The sequence below is a fragment of the Westerdykella ornata genome, assembly GCF_010094085.1.
Source record: "Westerdykella ornata strain CBS 379.55 unplaced genomic scaffold EI97scaffold_19, whole genome shotgun sequence".
Taxonomy (NCBI): domain Eukaryota; kingdom Fungi; phylum Ascomycota; class Dothideomycetes; order Pleosporales; family Sporormiaceae; genus Westerdykella; species Westerdykella ornata.
Window position 1 is genome coordinate 181,212 of NW_022986869.1, and position 20,072 is coordinate 201,283.

The window sequence follows — 20,072 nt, forward strand, 5'->3', positions numbered from 1 at the left end:
GTCACCGTGACATCTTCAGATACCATCAAATCTGACAATAGGCTAGGAGGTTATTTATAGAACGTTACCTCTAACCCCTACGCTGCTACTAAACGTGACTACTGACTGAGTCTCGGGCTCGTGTCTTGAAAGTTGCAGCGTAGCTGAGTCTCGATTGGTTCCCAGAACCCCCCCCTCTGGGTTGCTTGTCTAACCGCACGCTGCGCTCAGAAGGATTGAGGGATATTAGGCGAATTGTTCTGAAGACCTCCTCAAAGACATACGACAGATTCAAGAAACGATGGGCGAGGTGTTTCACAATCGCGCAGAATGGCGCAGAAGAAAACAGATAAGGCGGTTTTTACAACTCGCGCAACTAGGTATACATAGTAGACCCGTCAGACGCATGGTTAGGGACTTCTGAGTACATCGATAGACTCGCGTCTCCGTACCTTGTTTACACTTGCATGGCTAGCTTCTATTCTCCCCGCTGGGGTAGGATACCGACCACCTGGATGACGGGACTAGCAAGCACTTGCAGCATTCATCTCCATCTTCAAGGCAAGAAGGCATCACTAGAATCACTACTTAGGAGATGTACAACCTCACAACTATAAACTCCGTACCAATGCAGCAACTTAAAAGTGTATACCAGCATACCCTGTAGGCCCCTGGATGATACGGAATATTCTATTCTATGGTATATCTCCTAACCCTTGAAGTTCGCATACAACCGCAGTACCCTTCCCATCATCGACCCGAGCACGTCTTCCCCTCAAAACTCAAGCATCTCGTCTCCTGCCAATAAAGCAACAAGCTCCTAGCCCGATGCTTCATCCACGGCACTACTTCCCTCATCATCCTCATCAGCAGGCACCCACACACCCACGCCCTTCTTCTCCGCCCGTAATCCCTCCGTCGGCACCACCTTCAGCGTCTGATTGAAATACCGATCATGCACCTTTAACTGCGGGTTGATCCACGCCCCAGTGACTAACGGATACAGATTGAATCGCACAGTCTGCCTGCCCATAGGCAGCACGTGCAGCGTCCGCAGTTTCGGTCCCGAGAAGCCAAACTCCTCGCTCGCCTCCATGCTCAGCTCAAAGGCGAGGAGATGCATGGTGGGGTTCTCCAGGACGTAGTCCATATGAATGAGGTTGGGGACGGAGGGCGAGCGGAGTGCTGTTGCCAGGACTCTCGGCTCACTTATGGGAATGGTAATCCGCGGAATGGGAAGCGTGCAGGTGACTATAGGGTTACCAGGAGATCCTGAACGCTGCCATGTCAAGGTGAGATTCAAATCCAGGCCTGTCGGACGGCGCTCCTCTAAGCTGAGTTTGCGGGCATCAAGGCAGAAAGACCGCTCCTTTACATCCCGAGGGTCCATGAGTAGGTCCGTGTCGTCAAACTCCTTCGTTATTGTGCAAATGGCACCCCCGCGAACTTCCAGTGTCTCCACCCTAGCGTCCTTGATGGCGAGCGTGTCGTCGGCGAACGAAGCTATTCTCGCCAGCAGCTGCCATCTCTGCGCAATGCCCGTTGCAGGAGGAGCTTCCTGATGATCAAAGGTCGTTCCAGGAACATGGAAGTAACTTGGCCATGGTTCCGGGTGCACTCTGGCTGTGAGATCGTAACTTGCTTCGAACGGAGAGTTGAAGATGAGATCAACAGCGATCGTTTTCGAGACGGGAATATCGCGATCACTGAGCAAGTGATAGAGCACCTTAACCTCAAGAGCGTAATCCGACGGCTCGGACGGAGCATTGAACTGGATCCTTTCTGTGATCTTTGCGCCTGGCGCAAGGCGGCCTATCACATGTCCTGGCAGGTCTACATCGGTAGACGCATCGGCTGGCAGTGGCGCTACCTTTGTCGGCGAGGAGGCTTCTCTGCCCACCCAGGAGAATCCTAGAGTATCTTTGGCACGGCCTAACAGCCTGACTTCGAGCACAGCCTCTGTTTCCTCTTCCTCCATGTTGAGCACTTCGATAGCGATCGTGACAGGCTCATTCGTATAGTAGATTGGGCGCACATCCGGCCGTATCTCCATCTTTGGCGGTTTGGGCAAGACTTTAACTACACTGCCCGAATCGCGGTTTAGACTTCGGAGTTTGAGTTTGGGACCTGCTTCCAGCCACCATATCGGCCGCGCTTCACCCTCACTCCGCTGGACATTCTTTGTACATATCAGGTCAAAGCGATCAGCGTTGATCTCGAAACTGCTGGTTACAGCCTCTACCTCTCCAGCCTCACGAAACGTAATCGGAAAACCGTACACTCGAGTTTGGCCGGGTGCTATCCTTAAGTCTCCATAGCCGCTCCATTTCGGTTTATACGGGGCGGCGTTCGTTTCCTCAAGTGTGATGTTTGAGAGTCGCGCTGCGGTCGCGTTTGTGTGCTCCTCGGCTTTATGGCTTATCTGAATTTCATAGAGACACCCCTTGAACTGAAAGCCCAGTTTGGACAACGTGACTGGAGCGGATTGCGATCTGGCCCCGGATGTAAGAACTATTTGTGCACGAAGCGACTCGCCGACGTTACCCTCTGCTTCTGCAAATGTGAAACCGATGAAGACTGAATAGAGTTAGAAAGTCTGGGAAACTTTAGCTGGTCTAACTTACGACATGATTGGAGTTCATCAGCGCTGAAGCTTATACTAGGCCTGATGTCAGAGTCTTTCGCCTGAGGCAGGTCGTCTAGACATTTCATGAGGTCGTATTTGTATTTAGACCTGGTCGCGTAGACTGCCGATGTCAGCGTTTTGAAGATAGGGAGACAGTGCACTCCTCATGATGACGAGCTTCCGCCGTGTGTGGTTTACTTACCTGGAGAGTGGAGTTCCCACTCGGTAAGCACATATGTCTCCTGGTCTGAAACTTTTTTTGCGCATTCGTGAATTGCCCACAAGACGTCGGAAGCGACATTCCACCAGCCCTCACGTCTCCATGACATACTTTTCCAAAGAGGCTTCAATATCTTGAACGCATCGTCATACCTCTGTGCTTGCAGTAAAGTTCTCGATATCTCTAGTTTGAGCTGGTCTAGCTTGCGCGACTGGCCACGCGCTTCGAACTCCGGTATAGCCATTTCGAGCTTGGTGACTATGTCTTTCCAATGTTCGAACCCTCCACCCACTCCTTCAAGGGGCATCTCTAGATGTGGTTCCGGGACAAGGTAGTAGTCATACATCTGGTTTCTATTGGACACTCGGGTCGCAGGAGAGAGGCCAGGCGGAGTGCGGTCTTCTTCCGGAATATCTTGTGCCAGCAGAAACCGCCTCCTGGCGTGTTGGGCGGATAATGCATACCAGTACCCAGCATGATGGAGCAGCTCCCACGGCCCTAAACGCTCTCCCATCAGGAACTGCTTCTCAGGAGGAGAGAAGATTGCGTACGTTCCATCTACAAGCGGGTCCGCCTCGGATACAGGATGCTTAATCTTGAAGACCGGGAGTTCAGCACGGTGGATGAGCTGAGCCATGATCTGCGACCACCTCGACTCCCACGCCTCCCAGCCATAGTTCGATGAGCCCTTACCGCGACGATCTATAAGATCCCTCAACTTGTTTCGATACCTTAGCCACGATTGCACAGCCGAGGTGGGACATAAGTTCCACAGATGACAGCGGATGAGCCGTATGGATATAGAATCGGCAAGCAACCGTATCTCGTCCCACCTCGGTGACCAGCTCGCTGTGGTCTCAAAGATGCCGTCAGAGCCAAACAGAGCATCGAGGGCGATGCTGTAGTGCCTTTGGGCAGCGTCCATTTCTTGACGGAACTCGGCAAAGACTCCGAGTTTGAACTCATAGCGTACAGCCCAGCCTGCTTGCGAGAGAGGATGGCTTGTTCCCCTTGTCGGAGGAGCTGTTGGGGGCGGGGCTGAGCCGCGGGCCTTCTTCCGCCGAGTATGCTTCGTGAGCTCTCTATAATACTCAATGCACATGGGCTGGAGCGTTGATAATACAGACACGACGAAGGCGCAGAGTTCGACTTGAGAGATGTTCGGCGGGAGGAAAAAGAGGGAGCTCTTGGGATCGAGGCCCGTCGCTCTCCGAATATTTGCCAGCCGTTCGTCAATATCGGGCGCTTCCAAAACAGTCTTTTCACTCAGGAGAATGACAGCATATCGCGTGCGGTATTCGGACTTTTGCAACTGTCCCTTGATTCTGAGGATCTCATTCTTGAGCTGATTGTCATGTAAGGTGTTCTTGGTGGGGTCTGAGCCAAATGTAAAAAAAGATATGAAGAAAGACGGGATGTAATGCTGATGTTTTGCAACCCATGAGGGAGCTATAACACCATCGGGAAAGATGCTCGACTCAGGCGAGAGGGGAGAAATGGGCGAGTGCAGTATCCACGAGGGTGCAAGGCCTGGCGAAGAGGGAGGTGTTGTGCTAGACTGCGACGGCGCATCAGCTTTCCTAGGGGGCAATTTGAATTCCTATAGTCCCATCAGCAGGCGCCCATGCTGCTTGCTGCGCTGGGCCAGCAGGTCTCCCTGACCTACCCTCCCGACTGCCCGAACTCTAAACCCGATGAGGTTTGCTCTTCGGTCGAGGTTCCGGCCGTTCCAAGGCGCATGGCTGCCGTCGGCGTCCAAGAACTGCTGGAGCAGCTGCTGGGCACGCTCACCCGTCACTGGGGGAAGCTCCGAGCTGATAGTTGTAGTCGCTCTACCAGGGAGCACATGTTGAACAGGCGGAGGCGCATTCCGCTCGTCGGCCGTTTCCAAGCCAGAAAGAACGATCAGAGGCAGGTTATGGGCCACGTAATCTGGCGGATATGCATCCATAACTGCGCGAGGGAGCTACCTCTCCATGTAGGTGGGGATGGGGTGGGAGTCGGTCCAGGCAGAGGGTACGTGTCGTGGTCGGCTCCTATGGCGTAGGATAAACGTTCACAGCGCCCGGCCCGTTTGACTCCTCCAGCGTGCGGCGTTGGGCATGAAGTTGTCCATGCTGTGGATGTTCACAAGCACTTGAGACGGAAAGATGAGCGGCCAGGGTCGATGGAGGGAGGTGAGTGACGGCGTGGTGCACGGACCCTCGAACGGAGCGAACCGCCTGCATGAGCTCCGCGCTCCCACATCTCGTACACTCCAACCATTGCCTTTCTGTGCCGAATCCTCACCTCTTCCCACACCGAATACACACTGTTACCATGGCCGGACAGCAACATCAGATCCAAGACGCAATATACTCCCTGAAAAGGCGGCTGCTCAGGAGCGAAGACTGTACGCTCGGCTTCCTTTCCTCGACGCTTCCCACTGACCTCTGCCCAGCGACCGACGACGATGAGAGCGACAACCCTCTCGACAGCAACCACAGGCAGAGCCTGAAGCGGAAGTCCCGGTATACACGATATGGGAGAGCCGAGGACCCTGCAGCACCCCCTCCGTACAAAAAGGTGTGTTCTCTTCTTTCCATGCATACTGGACTATCCTAACTGTCTACGCGACGCAGCGCATCGTGCACGCCGGATACCAGAGATACATTCTTCAGCGCAATCCCCCAAAATACGACCCAGATGGCGACGTCGTGGAGCCCGGCGACGAATATGAAGACGAGAGCGAGCTTTCGTCGGTAGAGGAGAACCCATATGCAGATATCAGGTTAGAGGGTATGCGTTGAGCCTCAACTTCCTGTACGGGGCCATGTCGCGGGACTAATCCGAGAACTTAGAATTGCTCGCACCGCTTACCTCTGCGGCCGACCTGCCCAACCATCCGGGCTTTGCTCCCATCTACACGTCCAAGCACTTGACGAACCTCACAGCCGCGGCTGCCGCTCTCTCGCGTAGAGAACAGATCTTGCTAGCACAAGCAAAGAGGCTCTCCACAAAGCTAATGGGAGAGCCATCCTTCATTCCCTACCCCACCGAGGACCCCGCGTTTACCGAGAATCTACAAGACTCTTGGGCACTCCCGGAACCGCTCAGCAGACCACAGACGAATGGGCAAGCGAAGCGTGAGGAGCCAGAGGTCATACAGGTTGGGAACGCACAAGAATTGTTACACCAGCAAGATGTCGTCATGGAAGATTCTACGGTAGCTGAAGGTACTTCTTCAACCACGGTAGAACGGCAGAATGGCACAGACTCGGCACTGCCCACCCAGAACGGAGAGGCGAACAAACACACGAACGGCGAACAGCCCAACGGCGAACGTCCGCCATCCCCGCCAGTCGATGACGCCTCCGAGGCAGCCTCACACCGCATGACGACGCGTGCACGCGCGCAAGCCGCGTCGGATCAGTCTCCACCACCTTCACCTTCGAGCGCCGCACCTTACGTACATCCATGGTTCACCTTTCCAACCGACCTCCTTCCCGACCGCGACATGGGCCTTCCGGCGGCCGAAGCAGAGGACACGCGCATGCTTCTCCTTGCGTTCCTCCAGAAGCAGGAAGAGATAGCGCGAGCTACCAGCGAGCTCTACGATGGTATCGCCCAGGGAGAACGTATGCGGAAGGAGGTGTACCGATGGTGCGTAGCCGAGGGCCATGTCGGCGAGATGAGCGACGGCGAGGATTGGTACGACCGCGACGAGTGGGGGTTGACGGAGGATTTGGCCAAGGGCAGAGATGAGGAGGAGGATGATACCGCGGTGCAGGGCAAGAAGCCTACCCGACAGAGGAGGGCGAGGGGGAAGGATGATTAACGGTATACGCGCTGGATGTGGTGGTCGATTTCCGTCTCTATGCTGCATCTCTTGCGGGTCCTAGCTGTTGCGCGAGTCTGCGGCCCTGATCGAAGCTGGCGCATATGATAATGAACTTCTATGGCCGGGCTCTTTTTCAAGGCACATGTTTCCTCTCCTTGGATGGAACCGGTCGCCATTGCTACGAATAGATACTCGGCAGGAATGTGTGTCTTAATCCATGTGCGATCTAGTCGCTTGGTCCACCCATCACCTACCTTCGCCTGATTAAATGTGCTATGGTCCAACTCAGAAAACGAAGACATCATATTTCCGGTTTCCTCTATCCCGCTAAAGGAACCCATATCAAGAGATACGACTACAAAAAAGTCCTTCACATGTACCGAATCCCCCCAAAACGAGAAATAATCCCCACCCATCTAAAGGATATCCATCTCATCGCCCGCCTCCACAAACGGATAATTCCCCGTCTCAATCGCCTCGACCCGATCCAGCTCGGCCTGATACTCCTTCCGGAGCATATCGAGCGTAACCACCCTCCGCTTGAGCAACTTCTTCGCCTTGCCGATCCCCCATTGCGGCGGTGCCGGCGCTGGTGCTGCCGCCGTAACGCCCCCGATCGCTGATGAGCCCCCCCTGGAACCATTGAGACTACTACTACCTCCCGGGACAGCAGCACCCCCGCCACGAACGACATCCAATCCCCTTACCTCCGCCAGCACATAGGCATCATCTTTGCTCACGCACGCCAACGCGTTCAGCACCATGAGGTACGTCCTCGCCAACGTCTGGTCCTTCGGGTCCTGCACTTTCTGGCTGGATGAGTTCTTCAAACGCACCAGCTTATCGTGCAGGATACTCGCCGCGCCTCGGAAGTCGTTGCGCGCGATGCGGAAGGCGTAGAGGATGTTGTGATATGGAGGGCCCGAGGAGAGGTTGAGCTGTTTGTGGCAGTGGGAGAGGAGGAGGGCGTCGACTTCGGAGGTTAGATCGAGGAAGGAGTAGGAGAAGAGTTTGGGGGTTTGGGAGTGGGAGATTAGAGTGGTGAGCAGGGTTTGCAGGGCAGCGGAGCGGCTGAAGGGGTTAGCATAGCTGTGGTGGCGAGGACACGGGAGGTGGTGACTTACAGAACGGTGTTTGTGTGCCGCATCATGGCGGAGTAGGCGTCGTCGATTCTGCAGGTTTGAATGGAGGCATTGAATAGTCTAGACAGCAGGTCGGTCTTCAGTTCTTCGTCTTTCTTAGGAGAGAGAGAGCGGAGGCCCAGGCGAGCAAAGTCGGCAACGAAGGAGTAGGCCTTGTACTTCTCGAAGAGGGAGAGCACGTGGCTGTAGTACCTAGGTAGGCCACCGGAGAACGAATCTCGCTGATCGAGAGGGATGAAGCTGTCATCAACATCATCAAGACTGAACGATGGAGTAGCTGCAATAGTTAGTGATGGTACACGAATTCCCAAGATGTCTGGCTCACCCAGGTTGTGCGCAGCCTTCTTGAAGCAGATCGAAGCCAGATCATTCTCACCGAGCGCCAAGTGCATGCTTCCTTTCAAGTATGTCGCCCAGGGAGACTCAGGCAAATACCTCGAAAACTCGAAGGCCAAGCCATATTCCTTCTGCTGCAGGAGGATGGCCATGATACGCTCGATCGCAGTGTCCAAGTCTGTGTCCTTGAATGTCCGTGCTAGCCATACGCGACTCCAGTAAGTTAACAGCTGTGTCCTGAGACCCGTAGGTATTTCTGCAGCGAAGGCACGATGCCCCAGGATCCCCTCAATGACGGTCTGAGTAATAGGAAACTGTTTGCTATTCTTTGACATTTCCGACAGGGTCTTCAAAAGATGCGCTGAAGCCGGGCCGGTAGAGGATTGATGCGACCACACAGTTTGGGACATCCAGCTGAGGATTGCATAGTGTTTGAGTTCGTCGATGATCTGGACGAAAACTTCCGAGGCGTCGAAATCTTCTGAGAGATCCTCTTCATATTGCATGTAGAGTACCAGAACCAGAAGATCCAGCAGGATACTCTTGCTCAATTCTATTGTTTCTTGAGACACCCGCATTAGGGCGCTAAGCCCATACCGTGCCGCTTGCTTGCGCTGCAATTGGCCTTCTTCGTCTGGGCCCAGCGAGTCGATGACCCTCATGAAGGTCTCGGATGTTATGTCCTTTATGCTGGTCCCTAGGTCTTCCACCAATGCGGAAAGGTCATCGTCCGAAACCTGCTGGGAAAGACTACAGTTTGCTTCCATGAGCTCCATCCGGTCGACGACAGAAAGGGATCGGCTCTGGAGGATTTCGCTCTCAATCTCGCGTTCCAAGCTGGTCTGGAAAGTGCGTGGGAGACTTTTGCGGAACGAAGAAGCCGCACACATGAGCCTGGCCACATCGCGATCTTCTGCGGCAAGAACTTTGCCTAACCGTCCCGACAGAGCCTCTGAGCTGATCATAGCCTGGGAGTTCAGCGAGACGATCTCAGGAACACTGCAGCTCCGTATAGGAGAAAGATAGTCGCTTGATATTATCCACGGGGTCCCTGAGGTGTAGTCAAAGGCCAGCCCCAAGTATTCTCCTCTGCGCTTGTGCAGATCCTTCACCAAGCTGTAAAACGCCTGCCACTGAGCGGCGAGACGGTTGTGGAACTCGATTTGGTTAACAACCCCGTTCTGCTCCAGCGCAGCGAATGCGGTGACTGTTGAGCAGATGCGCTCTTTCAGTGAGGCTTTGGCCGCGAGCTGTGTCGCTCCTGACCGTTGGAGTCCACGTCGGTATGTGTTCAACGCGATCTCCAATGCAGCTACGCTGAAACGGCCAGGGTAAAACAAGAACTCCAACCAATTTTCCACTAGATCCACCTCAAACAGCTCAGACGCATCCAGATCGAATTCGGCCGGGTTTGCAGTGTTTTGTTTCAATTGCTCCAATGAAAGAGGCCCAGGGTCCACGGATACCCAATCGTGTCTCCAGGTATTTCTCAACTCTGCTGGCGAGTTATTCAGGTTGAATTTCAAGGCGAATACTCTGGTGCTTGGACCAGAGCGGACACGAATCCACAGCTCGGTTCCTCTCCAACCTGAAGGTCCAGGATTGATCACGAATTCCGATAATGTCCAGGCAGTGGTGTCCATAAGCTCATCGACGGGGGGTATGAGCTCAACCTCGGGTTTGACGTCGAAGATACCCTGATCCGGCGTATCCGCATCCCGTACACCCCAGAACTTGAACTGGTGCTGCTTCGAAGAGTAGGTCACAACATGATAAAGTGCGCCATCAACTCCGCCCGGGACATTGAGGACGGCCATATGGGTAGATTGCGAAGGATCGATGATGTAGGACGCCCCCTTCTCATTCGGATGATCAGGCTCCCCCAAGAGGTCCGTGGATATGCCTGGTTTACCAGATGCAACATTCCAAGCTCTTAGCCTGTGGTTGAGGCATACTGAGAGTATATGATTCCTGTCCGGGGACAGATCAACTGCCGCAGCAGCAGACAAATCCAGATCTCCATTGTCAAACCGCACCGTCTGCTCCCCTTTCCATTTTAACAGGTTCTTGACCGACCACGACGTTTCCTTATACAGAGACTCCTCCCAAGAGCCATCGCCGCAGCTCCGTTTCACCAAGCGTACTATCCCTCCGTCGTCAAGCGTTACCAGCAGTTCGGTACTGCTCGTAGCCACGAGCCGGTAGGGTATCCGATTACTGAAGAGGCTCGGCGCCGACCGTTTACACCATTCTGCAATCTCTAACTCAGAGGCAGCCGGTCTGCTGAAAAAGTCTCGATGCAAAGTGATTGTATAAAGGTCGTTTCTGGTGGTAATTGCGAAAACGGTCAAAGCATCATGCTCTTCTGGTTCGGCGATGGCGAGGCAGAACGGGCGGACCGGCGTGGGGAAATGGAGCAGCAGCGTCAAGTTGGCTTCTACGTCGTGATTCACGTCATGATCGAGATCGACGGACTGTACTTCGAGTATCTTCCTGTTGTTCAGAAGGCGCCAAAGGAAGCTTCGCGGGTACTCATGGTGTCTTCGGAAGAAAATGGAACCGTCACAGGCCAGATTGCGCTTGGCAAATCCGTCTTCGTCCTTGTCTGTATGGTCCTCTGGAAGTACGGTGCGCTTAGGTTCGACTGCGGTGTCGAAGGTGCCGACAACTCCATAGGGTAGCGTAAAGGCGATGGTGGAGCCAGGGTACGTGGGTTCGACGTTCAACCGCGCCTCTCTGTAGAGGCAGGTTCCTCTGCTCTGACTCATGTTGATTGTCCCATGCAGGGGGGAATGCGCCGCACAAGAACCGCAGATAACAGTCCGCAAGTGCTTGCGCGCAGAGAGGTGAAGGTGGTGTGGTTAGTAGGTCGCGTCGCAAACAAAAGTTCGGATACATTGAAGCTCCCATCGCGACAGGGATCAGGCCTGAGCTCGGACCACTCAGACAGCACCAGCGCATCTGAGCATATACATAGTATCCATGGATGTTACTCTCCTGCAGCAGCAAGAGGGGTAGAACTCTCTTAGTGAAAAGGTTATTGCATTATAAACCTATATCATCGAAGCTAGCCCACCATGCACCACCATAATTCGCACTACGCCTTACGCTTGCTCAAGTCACCCAGCGCCATGCAAATGCTCAAGCGTCCAAAGCCAAAAGAAACACGCCGTAACTCTAACCGCCACGAAGCCCTCACTAGTGGTTCTCCAGATCCTTCTCCTTGGGATCTCCTATCCCGTCCTCATTGATTGCGAACAGACAGTCGCTTTCTGGCAGACACGGACTGTCATAAATCTTGCAAACCCGAGTCTCACCTCTGCCCTTCCGCAGACTCAGACGAGTGGTACTGGCGTGTGCAATAATGTTGCCGCCGATTGGTTTTTTCGGGTCAGGGTTAAACATCGCACTCGGTCCTCCGTCCACTTGCGCGACAACTTGGTTGGTGATGACCACGGCAATGCCGAACTCGTCTGCTAGCCTCTGCAGGGTGCGCATGAACTTGGCGAGGTGAGTTTGACGGCTGGAAAGCTCTCCTCGGCCTGAGAAATCCGTCCGGTATAGCGAAGTTGCGGAATCGACTATGAGTAAGGAGAAGCGAGTTTCAGTCATCATCTGGGCTGCTTGATTGAGAAGGTCCAGCTGATGATCCGAATTGTACGCTCGGGCGTACGCGACGTTATCCAGCACCTCCTCGCCAGACAGACCGTAGCGATTTGCCACGGCAAGTAGACGTATGGGTCTGAATGTACCTTCAGTATCGATGTACAGGCATTTCCCCTCTCCGCCGCCCATGTCGAACGGTAGTTGGCAAGTCACAGCAAGGGTGTGGCATATCTGGCTCTTTCCCGTTCGAAACTCCCCGAATATCTCGGTTATTGAGCCGGTTTCGATCCCACCGGCGAGTAGTGTGTCTAGTTGTTTCGAGCCGGTGGTGATGGATATCAATTCGCTGCGTCTTTGGTGCATCTCGGTCGCAGTCGTAAATCCCATGGGGACGAGCTTCGCCGCTGGAATCGTTAGTGTAAGCCCTCTTCCTGGTACGAATGAGACTACTTACCCTCCGCGAGTAATTTAGATGCTTTCTGCTCGGATATGCCCTTGATTTGCTCTAATGTCCTTCTCGGCCTGTATCTTGTATGAGCGACAGATGCCTGGTCGCAGCAAGCACAACCTACGTATAGGCGATGCTCTCCACGGTATTATAACCTCCATCCATGACAAGCTTGATATCCCGAGCCGTCAAACCATTGACACCCTAACCAATCCATCAGCACTGAACGTGAATGCGCGCTTCGCACAACGCATACCTCCAGTGCACTGATAGGTGTAGGCGCGCCTGGTGCTCCCATGGAGCCGTCATCCATCTGTTCCTGTTCGGTACTCATATTTTCAGATATTGTCAAGCTGCGGGGTAGTTTTATGGAGTGGAAAATGGATTCGGGGTGGAGAAGGCAAGAAGATAGAAGACGAGGCGCAGGTGGCGGCGGCGCGTCGCGTCCATGTCAACAAGCAGGGACCAGTCCTTCTTGGCAACGCGAAATCATGTGATTATATCTATTCACTACGCAGTACAAGGCAGAAGTATTACAATACATCATCAATCCAACGAAAAACTCGGCAAAGGAGACACAGTATCTAAGATAGATCAGGAGATTTTTGATCCACGGCATACATGCATTACCTATTGATTCTTCCCGGCGCCCACCAAATAAGTAAGTAAGCGACCCCTAATGTCTGCGGCTTCGACACCGCTCAATCCAACCACTTTATTCCAAGCTCCCCTCCATCACTCAACCACTACGCATGGCTCATCTCCCATTTTGATCCACCAGAGGCAGGATGTACTCACTGCCCCAGGACCCAATACGGTATTCCTCGCCTTAGAGGCCCGTACGACTCCTATCTTCACTGCGTAGCACAATCTTTGAGATGATTCTTGAATTCGGAGACTCGATATATGCGAGACGCTAATCCTGGGTCATGAGTATCCGCCAACCGATATTCTGCCTACTGATGACTGCGAGGATGCCTCAGTCGCGCAGTCGTAATCAAGTCACAGGCCGCGTTCGCGTCATATACACAGCAGAGTGGAGACTCCAAAGGCTAGAGTTTGGTAGTCTTCAGTCCAGCGAGGACGGAGAGTGGCAGTGGAAAAGGTTAGATTTGGCATCGTTGCCAGGTCTTCGTCAGTGAGTTTGCCAGCAATCTCTTCGCCTGTTAGCCCAAGCCCAGGTCTACGGGCTGTGATATGGCATTCGATGCACCTGCGTGATACGGTGGGAGACCATACGATGTGTTGGGCTAAAACTGCTACAGCTGTCACAGTGTCATAGGGAGACGAATATATACCAGACTCCCAGAATGATTGGCTTTCCTTCACAAAGGCTAAATAAGTGAAGGTGTTTTTGTTTCCGTGATCCTCCCTGGAACCTATATCTACTATCATTCTATATATGCCGACCCAGCAAAACAGCCCGCTCACACAATCTCCACCACCTCCACCCTCCTCGCACCCGCCAGATCCGCCTCCGACTCGTCGAGGACATCAAAACTCGACCTATCACTCCCCTCCCCTCCCGCGCTTTCCCCACAACCAACCCCCTTCTGCCTCAACTCCCAACTCTCCACCCTCCCATGCCCACCCTTCAACACCGTAGCTCCCGCAGACACACCCGCATCCCCAGCAAGACTCAAATCAGGATCACTCGCCAGCTTCGCCGACCCTTTGAACCCACTACCTCTCCTCCTCCTCCTCCCGCCGCAAAGCCACGCATCATCCGGATCCCCCCTGCGGAACTGGTACCCACAGCACACCACGAGCACCATAAGCACCATTACCATAGCCAGCTGCAGACCAAGCACGATACCCAGCGCAGCCCAAGCGCTACTCAACGGGACGACCTTCGTCTTCTTGTGCCCACCACTCGCGCCATCTATATCCAGCGGCGCCCCGCCTGCATTCCCATCCACGCCGTCACCAACAACGCCCTGGCAAAACACCGTCGTGGCATTGCACAGCCCGCACCACTCGGCCACGCCCGCCGTCGAGATACGACTCATCCGTCTCTCGAACTCGGGCCATGGCATATCGATCCCGCTACGTTCATCCGCGAACATGGGATACGCTTGCCACCTCGCTCCGTTTCCCGTATCATCACCGTCGTCATAAAAAGCCGTGCCGTTCAGAAAAAAGACATTAACCCAGAGATCCTCCCCCTCACGAAGACCATCCTTATTAGTCTCCGCAGCCCCCGACGCAGAGCCTCCCTTACTAAACACCTCAAACACCAACGCCGAACCAAACGGGGGCACACCCCTAAACCCAGGGTCCGCATAATCCAGCACCAGCAGCGAGGATAAAGCGACCAAAGGCTCGTACTCTCCGAACAGCAACGTCAGGGGTCTTGGGTCGGGAACTGCACTCGCTAGACCACCACTACCACCACTACCACCGCCACCATCGACCGGTTTGAAGAAGAAGAATTCCTGGAAGGAATTCAGGACGAAGCCGGCGAGGGTGCGGCCGGGCATGGCTTGTAGATCGGATTGGGGGAGGGGTGGGGACCATGACTGCTGGTCTGTTTCGTCGATGGTGGTGTTGCCCCAGGCGTACCAGGCGGATTCGTCGGCGTAGCGTTGGAGGGTGGGCAGGGAGCCGTAGAGGGGGGACGAGGGGGAGAGGAAGGCGTTGCGGATGGTGGGGGAGTGGGCGAGGCCGTGGGTGAGGTAGTCGTGGATGAGGAGGGCGTTGGAGTAGTTTCTGGGGTGGAGTGAGGTTAGCATGCGCCTGTTGCTATGTATAAAAGGTGGAATCCGGGGAATTGCAACGGACTAAGCAGAAGGTGATGTCCCCAAGGAGGAATGGGAAAAGGGATAAAAGAGAATACAGCGAAAAGACCGAGACGAGAACAATCACAAACTCGAGCATGCAAGAAGGGGAAGGAATACACACATCTGCTCCCCCCCCAACAACCCGCCAAACAACCCCCCATCCCCACCCTCCCCATCCCACCCCCTCAACCTCTCAAAAAACCCCTCACTCCCCCTCCTCTTCTCCACATACGCCTCCGTACTCCGATACCTCACACTCTCCCTAATCGCACTCTTACAATTCCTCTCCCCATTCAACACCACCACCCCAGGGTCATTGACTCCAAACGTCTGAATCGGCACATACTGGTACCCACCCAGGGGAAACTCGACCACGGACCCGTTCGCTAGTTGCGATTGCAATCCCGTCGTCTCTGTCTCCGTCTCCGTCTCGTGCTCTGCTGCCTGGACCAGCGAGCGCGGCGGATACATGCCCTGCATACAAGCCTGCGCACTCGCAATCAAGTACGCTCGATCCAGCGTCCGCACGCGCACCATCTGACCCGGATCAATAACACCATCCCTACCGAACACCTCAATGGGTTCGTGGCCGCCCGGCCCGTCGAATGCAGAGCCAGAGTCGCCCAAGTACCGGCCGCGCAGGTGCTGGCCGAGAGTGAACATTTGGTGGGCGCCGAGCGGGGTGAGGCGTTTGGGGGAGGAGGGGTCCAGGAGGGGGGTCCGGATGCCGGTGCGGATGAAGGCTATGGCGGCGTGGATGTGGCGGGTGGATGGGTTGTTGTTGTCGTCTTGGGCGAGGGTGAGGAAGGAGAGGGTTGATATGATGGGGAGGAGGAGGAGGGGGAAGAGCATGGGGAGAGGGAGGGCTGGCATGGTGAGGGTGTGGTCGGTATGATGGCTAGGAACGGGGAAGGGAGAAGAGATCTTGTACAGAGGAAAGAGAAAGGTTTATATACTGAAGTATCGACGGCGAAGTCAAAGGAATAGAGAAACCAGGCCTGACGGACTCGTCTCTCAACTCTTTCAAAAGATCCAAGGAGAAGGAAAGTGAAGAGACGAAAGAGAGGAGAACAGAGGAGACAAGACCTACACTACATAGATACTTGACCACGCGCATCTGAAAGCGTCACTCCGGCCCTTTTCCCACCAGTCTACCACGCATCTCCGTCATAAGAGACGTATGTATGCGCATACCCAAGGCTCATCAAACTTGACCTTTGCCTTCCCCTCACCTTTCCCGCTTGAGGATAGCGCACCCGAACAAAAGGCCGATGCTGGAGAGCTTGGCTCCATTCACCTGGTAGGTAGCGCTCTGCAGGCGCACATGCTGCTAGGCTACCTATCCAAGGATTATACACCCCATCCGGGTAGCGTGGGAGTTGTATATACGTAGCTCGCACGTCTGTTTAGCGGGGTAAGCTACTACATAGCTGCCAGGCTAGTCGGTGGTACGTACCCCAATACCCTCCCGTCTCGGGTCTCTCTCCTAGATCTTCTCTAGGGTCTCTTTACCTATTACGAGTGCTCCACTCCGAAACTCCAACTCACCGCATGTATGCCCCGAATAAGGATGGGCCCCCGCCATAGAACCTACCCCATGTCGTAAAACATCAACAAATGAGACCATGGCGATCATCACCATCATTCACGATGCCATCTTGACGTCAACAAAGGACGTTAGCTGGTTGACCCCTCCTCCCATGACTACGGATAGTACCCTAGGGTACCCTAACGTAGGCAACGTAACCTTGAGATCTCTCCCGCCGAAGGTTTTCTGATGATGTCAATGTACGAGCGCCCTTATATTGTGGTACAGCGTCACTAAGAAAGTTGAAGAAGCTGCTGAGGGAATAATGGAGGAAGACAAAAGCCACGGGAAGAAGCAAAAGTGGACTAAGTTTCCAAGAAACCATCTGGCATCCCACAGCCAGAAACCACCTGCAGAAAGTGTAAACCAGTCCCAAACAGGCTAGCCTATTCTCGTTAGCCTGCCACTCAAAATCAATTTCACAACGTCCAGCTCACAACGGTTAGAGCATGCGACCGTTAGCTTGTCTGCATTTGATCTGTTGTAAGACTGGACCCTCAAAAGAATCTACCCCAGGTTCGAGTAGCCAGACACTCAGCAATGGAGCAGCATCATCAGTCAAGAAGAAGCTGGGGATGAACTCCAGCGACACGATCTTATTGCTGTTGTGAACCATCTATTAAAATGCTATAACCTTTTGGCAGGGGCAGCCATACCTCTACCACAATACCTGGCCGTTGATCCTAGACAGTCAATGTCCCGAAATTCGAAGCGGCGCGATCCGAACCCGTAAAAAGAATGGCCGGATGCGTGCTGCTCTACCTACGCCATATCCATATCGCATCATCATAATTACACCGACACCTCCACGCGGCCTTCGGCTCCCGGGGCGTTGCCCTGCTGGATGGAAGGAAGAAGGTAGGTGATGTCGTCCCATGGATGGCGGTACAGACCGGTCCTCAACCGCTTCTGGTCGAGGAAATGGGCAATCAGACCAATACTGCGGCCGAGCACGAAAAGACCGTTGAGCACACCCATCTTCATGTAGTCCTCGGCCTCCTCGGGGGAGAAGGCGCCGCAATTGCGCATCAAATCAACAAAGCACACGGCAATGCAGCCGTCAACGTTGAGGATCAGGTTATCCTTCTTCGACGTGGTTACCGTCTCGACAGCAAGAGCGTAGTCGAGCAGTTCGTGGCTGGGGAAGTTGTCCCGGACATAGTTGGTGACGAGGACGACACGCTGATCGGGGTTGTTGCGGGACTTGATCCTGTGACCGATACCGGGAACTAGAGCAAGTCAGTGACGGCGACTGGATGCGACGTGGACACATACTCAGCTTGTTCTCTCTCCTCATCGTGTCGACAAAGTCACGCGGGCTGAGGCCCTTGTCGTAGGCCTTGGTGAACTCCTCTGCCGCACCGTCCAAGGCACCGCCGAACCTTGATCCGATGGTCAACAGACCGGACACCAGGGAGCTGATGAGATCTTTGCCTGCACGGGTGGTGATGATGGTGTTCATGGCACCAGACACGGCCGGGCCGTGGTCGGCAGTCAGCATGAGAACCATCTCGAGGAACTTGGTGGCATAGTCAGGGAGACGGCGACGGAACCACAGAAGCGACATGACACCGCCAATGCCAATCTTCTCCTCGAAAACGGCAGAGATGGGCATGCCAGCATACAGAAGTTCTTGGCCACGGTCGTCGGAGATGGTGGAAATGAAGGCAGCGGGCTTTCGAATGAGACCGAGCTCCTGAGCCCATGCGTAGTCCATGGGGATCTTGGGGACCGGGGGCTCAGCCGCCGGCTTGATGGTGCCAGCCTGGACGAGGTCATTGTAAACCTTCGCCAGTGTGCGGGGCATGTCTTCGAAGGTGTCGGGAACATGGAAACCAGCCGCCCTCATGTGCGCGTTCTTGGCTGTAGCCGTCTCCAGCTGCGAGTTGGCAAAGGAACCAGCATGGCCGAACTGCACCTCGGTCTTGAGCATAGCAGCGACGGTACCAATGGCCCATGCAACGATGGGCTTGGTGACCTGGCCGGACTTGACGGCCTCGATGACACGATACTCCTCAACTCCACCGACCTCACCCAGCAGCACGATGATCTTGCAATCAGGGTCGGCCTGGTATCTCAGGATGTGGTCAATGAAGGAGGTACCGGGGTATCTGTCACCACCGATCGCAATGCCCTCCAGGACGCCGTTGGTGGTGTTGGCAATGATGTTGTTCAGCTCGTTGGACATACCGCCCGACTTGGAGACGTAGGAGACGGAACCGGGGCGGTACAGCTTGGAGGCCACAATGTTGTCCATCATGCCGCCAGTGTTGCCGATCTTGAAGGCTCCCGGCTTGATGCCACCGACGGTAGCAGGGCCAATGATGGTGACACCCTTCTTCTGAGCGACGTGTAGGATCTCTCGGGCGCGCTAGGAGAGGGGAGTCAGTAGTGCCGATGCGAGGTCCCAGATGTGTACATGCGAGCACTTACTCTTTCCGGAACGCCTTCAGCAATGATGGCGATGCACTTGATCTGAGGGTATTGCATGAGCTCCATGGTGGACTGGTAGACGGAACGAGAGGAGGCGAAGTTGACAATGGTGTCGACATCGCTGTGCTGAGCCATTGCCTTCTCGGTCGATTGGTATACGGGCAGAAGGGTTTCCTTTGTTCCCCAGTACCTGTATTGCGCGTTTTAGCACGGGATGGAGCCAATTGCCAGGGCGACGCTCACATCTTGCTCACGAACTGGCCGCCGAAAGTGTAGATGATGCCAGCGACCGAGGGTGTTTTACGCTGGCAGATGAAGTCGAAATCGAGCATGCCCTGCACGGCGCGGGGCTGCAAGCCGCTATTGCAGCATGTTAGAGTTGTTTGGCAAAGGTATGGAAGGCAGTCTGCTTACTAGACGAGGCATCGCGTCTTGGGGTGGAAGAGGGTGTGTGCAGCCGGAGGGCTCAAAGGACGGCTAGGAGCGGAGAAGCGAGTGATGTTGTCGTTGGCCGACAAACCGCCCTTGTTGTTCGGCGTTGAGACGCCGTTCATGGGCTCTGCAGAAGGCATTGCGGGGCAGGTAGGAAGGGACGGGAGAGGCAGAAAGATCTATAGCGGGGAGGATTGTCAGCGTTAGGGTACCTAGGTAGACCGGAGTTTTAGAGAGACGGGGTTCGGGCATGGAGTTCTTGGGTGAAGTGGCTGACGTGAGGAGGGCAGCAGCGAGCTGGAAAGGCAGAGGGACGAAAAGATTCCGAAGGGCAGCAGGCGCAGTCCGAGGCAGGTGCAGACACGAAGGAATGCGAGGCAGGAGACTCACAATTGAGGCTGCAACACCGAGTGCAGAATGCAGATGAGAGGATGAGGATGTGAGGTGGGAGGAGAAGGAGGAGAAGGAGCAGGAGAAGGAAGAGAATGGACGACAGCAGAAGTCGCAAAAGAGTTGTCGAAGCAAAAAGTTGACCCAGTGTGCAGCTTCTGGCTGGCTTGGCTGGGCGGCGGAGGGTTGAGAGCTCCCCGATAGTCGCTGGTGGGCCCGGGCGCAGCACTAGACGGGGCGGTGTATGGGGGGAGATGGGGAGCCGGGGCCTG

General features: G+C 54.7%; 5 protein-coding genes across 5 annotated transcripts; 1 reads left to right on the forward strand and 4 right to left on the reverse strand.

Annotated features, from left to right (window-relative positions):
* Positions 1 to 608: 608 nt before the first annotated feature.
* EI97DRAFT_435057 (uncharacterized protein) lies at positions 609 to 4,955 on the reverse strand. The gene is made up of 4 exons (XM_033798782.1): positions 4,492 to 4,955; positions 2,808 to 4,425; positions 2,604 to 2,726; positions 609 to 2,556 (listed from the first exon to the last, which is right to left on the reverse strand). Exons 1-4 carry the CDS (start codon positions 4,774 to 4,776, stop codon positions 800 to 802), a joined length of 3,783 nt encoding a protein of 1,260 aa, XP_033652058.1. The 5' UTR covers positions 4,777 to 4,955; the 3' UTR covers positions 609 to 799.
* Positions 4,956 to 5,087: 132 nt separating this feature from the next.
* Positions 5,088 to 6,781, forward strand: EI97DRAFT_101281 (uncharacterized protein). Its single transcript, XM_033792881.1, has 4 exons — positions 5,088 to 5,217; positions 5,266 to 5,390; positions 5,447 to 5,603; positions 5,666 to 6,781. Exons 1-4 carry the CDS (start codon positions 5,145 to 5,147, stop codon positions 6,640 to 6,642), a joined length of 1,332 nt encoding a protein of 443 aa, XP_033652059.1. The 5' UTR covers positions 5,088 to 5,144; the 3' UTR covers positions 6,643 to 6,781.
* Positions 6,782 to 6,943: 162 nt separating this feature from the next.
* Positions 6,944 to 10,981, reverse strand: EI97DRAFT_468704 (uncharacterized protein). The gene is made up of 3 exons (XM_033801668.1): positions 8,113 to 10,981; positions 7,770 to 8,064; positions 6,944 to 7,716 (listed from the first exon to the last, which is right to left on the reverse strand). The coding sequence occupies exons 1-3, from the start codon at positions 10,889 to 10,891 to the stop codon at positions 7,062 to 7,064; spliced, it is 3,729 nt and encodes a 1,242-aa protein (XP_033652060.1). The 5' UTR covers positions 10,892 to 10,981; the 3' UTR covers positions 6,944 to 7,061.
* Positions 10,982 to 13,604: 2,623 nt separating this feature from the next.
* On the reverse strand, positions 13,605 to 15,995 carry EI97DRAFT_477057 (phosphoglycerate mutase-like protein; the record flags this gene model as incomplete). Its single annotated transcript, XM_033801952.1, has 2 exons — positions 15,100 to 15,995; positions 13,605 to 14,886 (listed from the first exon to the last, which is right to left on the reverse strand). The coding sequence occupies exons 1-2, from the start codon at positions 15,828 to 15,830 to the stop codon at positions 13,605 to 13,607; spliced, it is 2,013 nt and encodes a 670-aa protein (XP_033652061.1). The 5' UTR covers positions 15,831 to 15,995.
* A 1,342-nt stretch (positions 15,996 to 17,337) lies between these two features.
* Positions 17,338 to 19,532, reverse strand: EI97DRAFT_381291 (citrate synthase; the record flags this gene model as incomplete). Its single annotated transcript, XM_033795794.1, has 5 exons — positions 17,338 to 17,774; positions 17,821 to 18,916; positions 18,979 to 19,168; positions 19,222 to 19,338; positions 19,393 to 19,532. The coding sequence occupies 5 exons, from the start codon at positions 19,530 to 19,532 to the stop codon at positions 17,338 to 17,340; spliced, it is 1,980 nt and encodes a 659-aa protein (XP_033652062.1).
* Between the last annotated feature and the right edge of the window lie 540 nt (positions 19,533 to 20,072).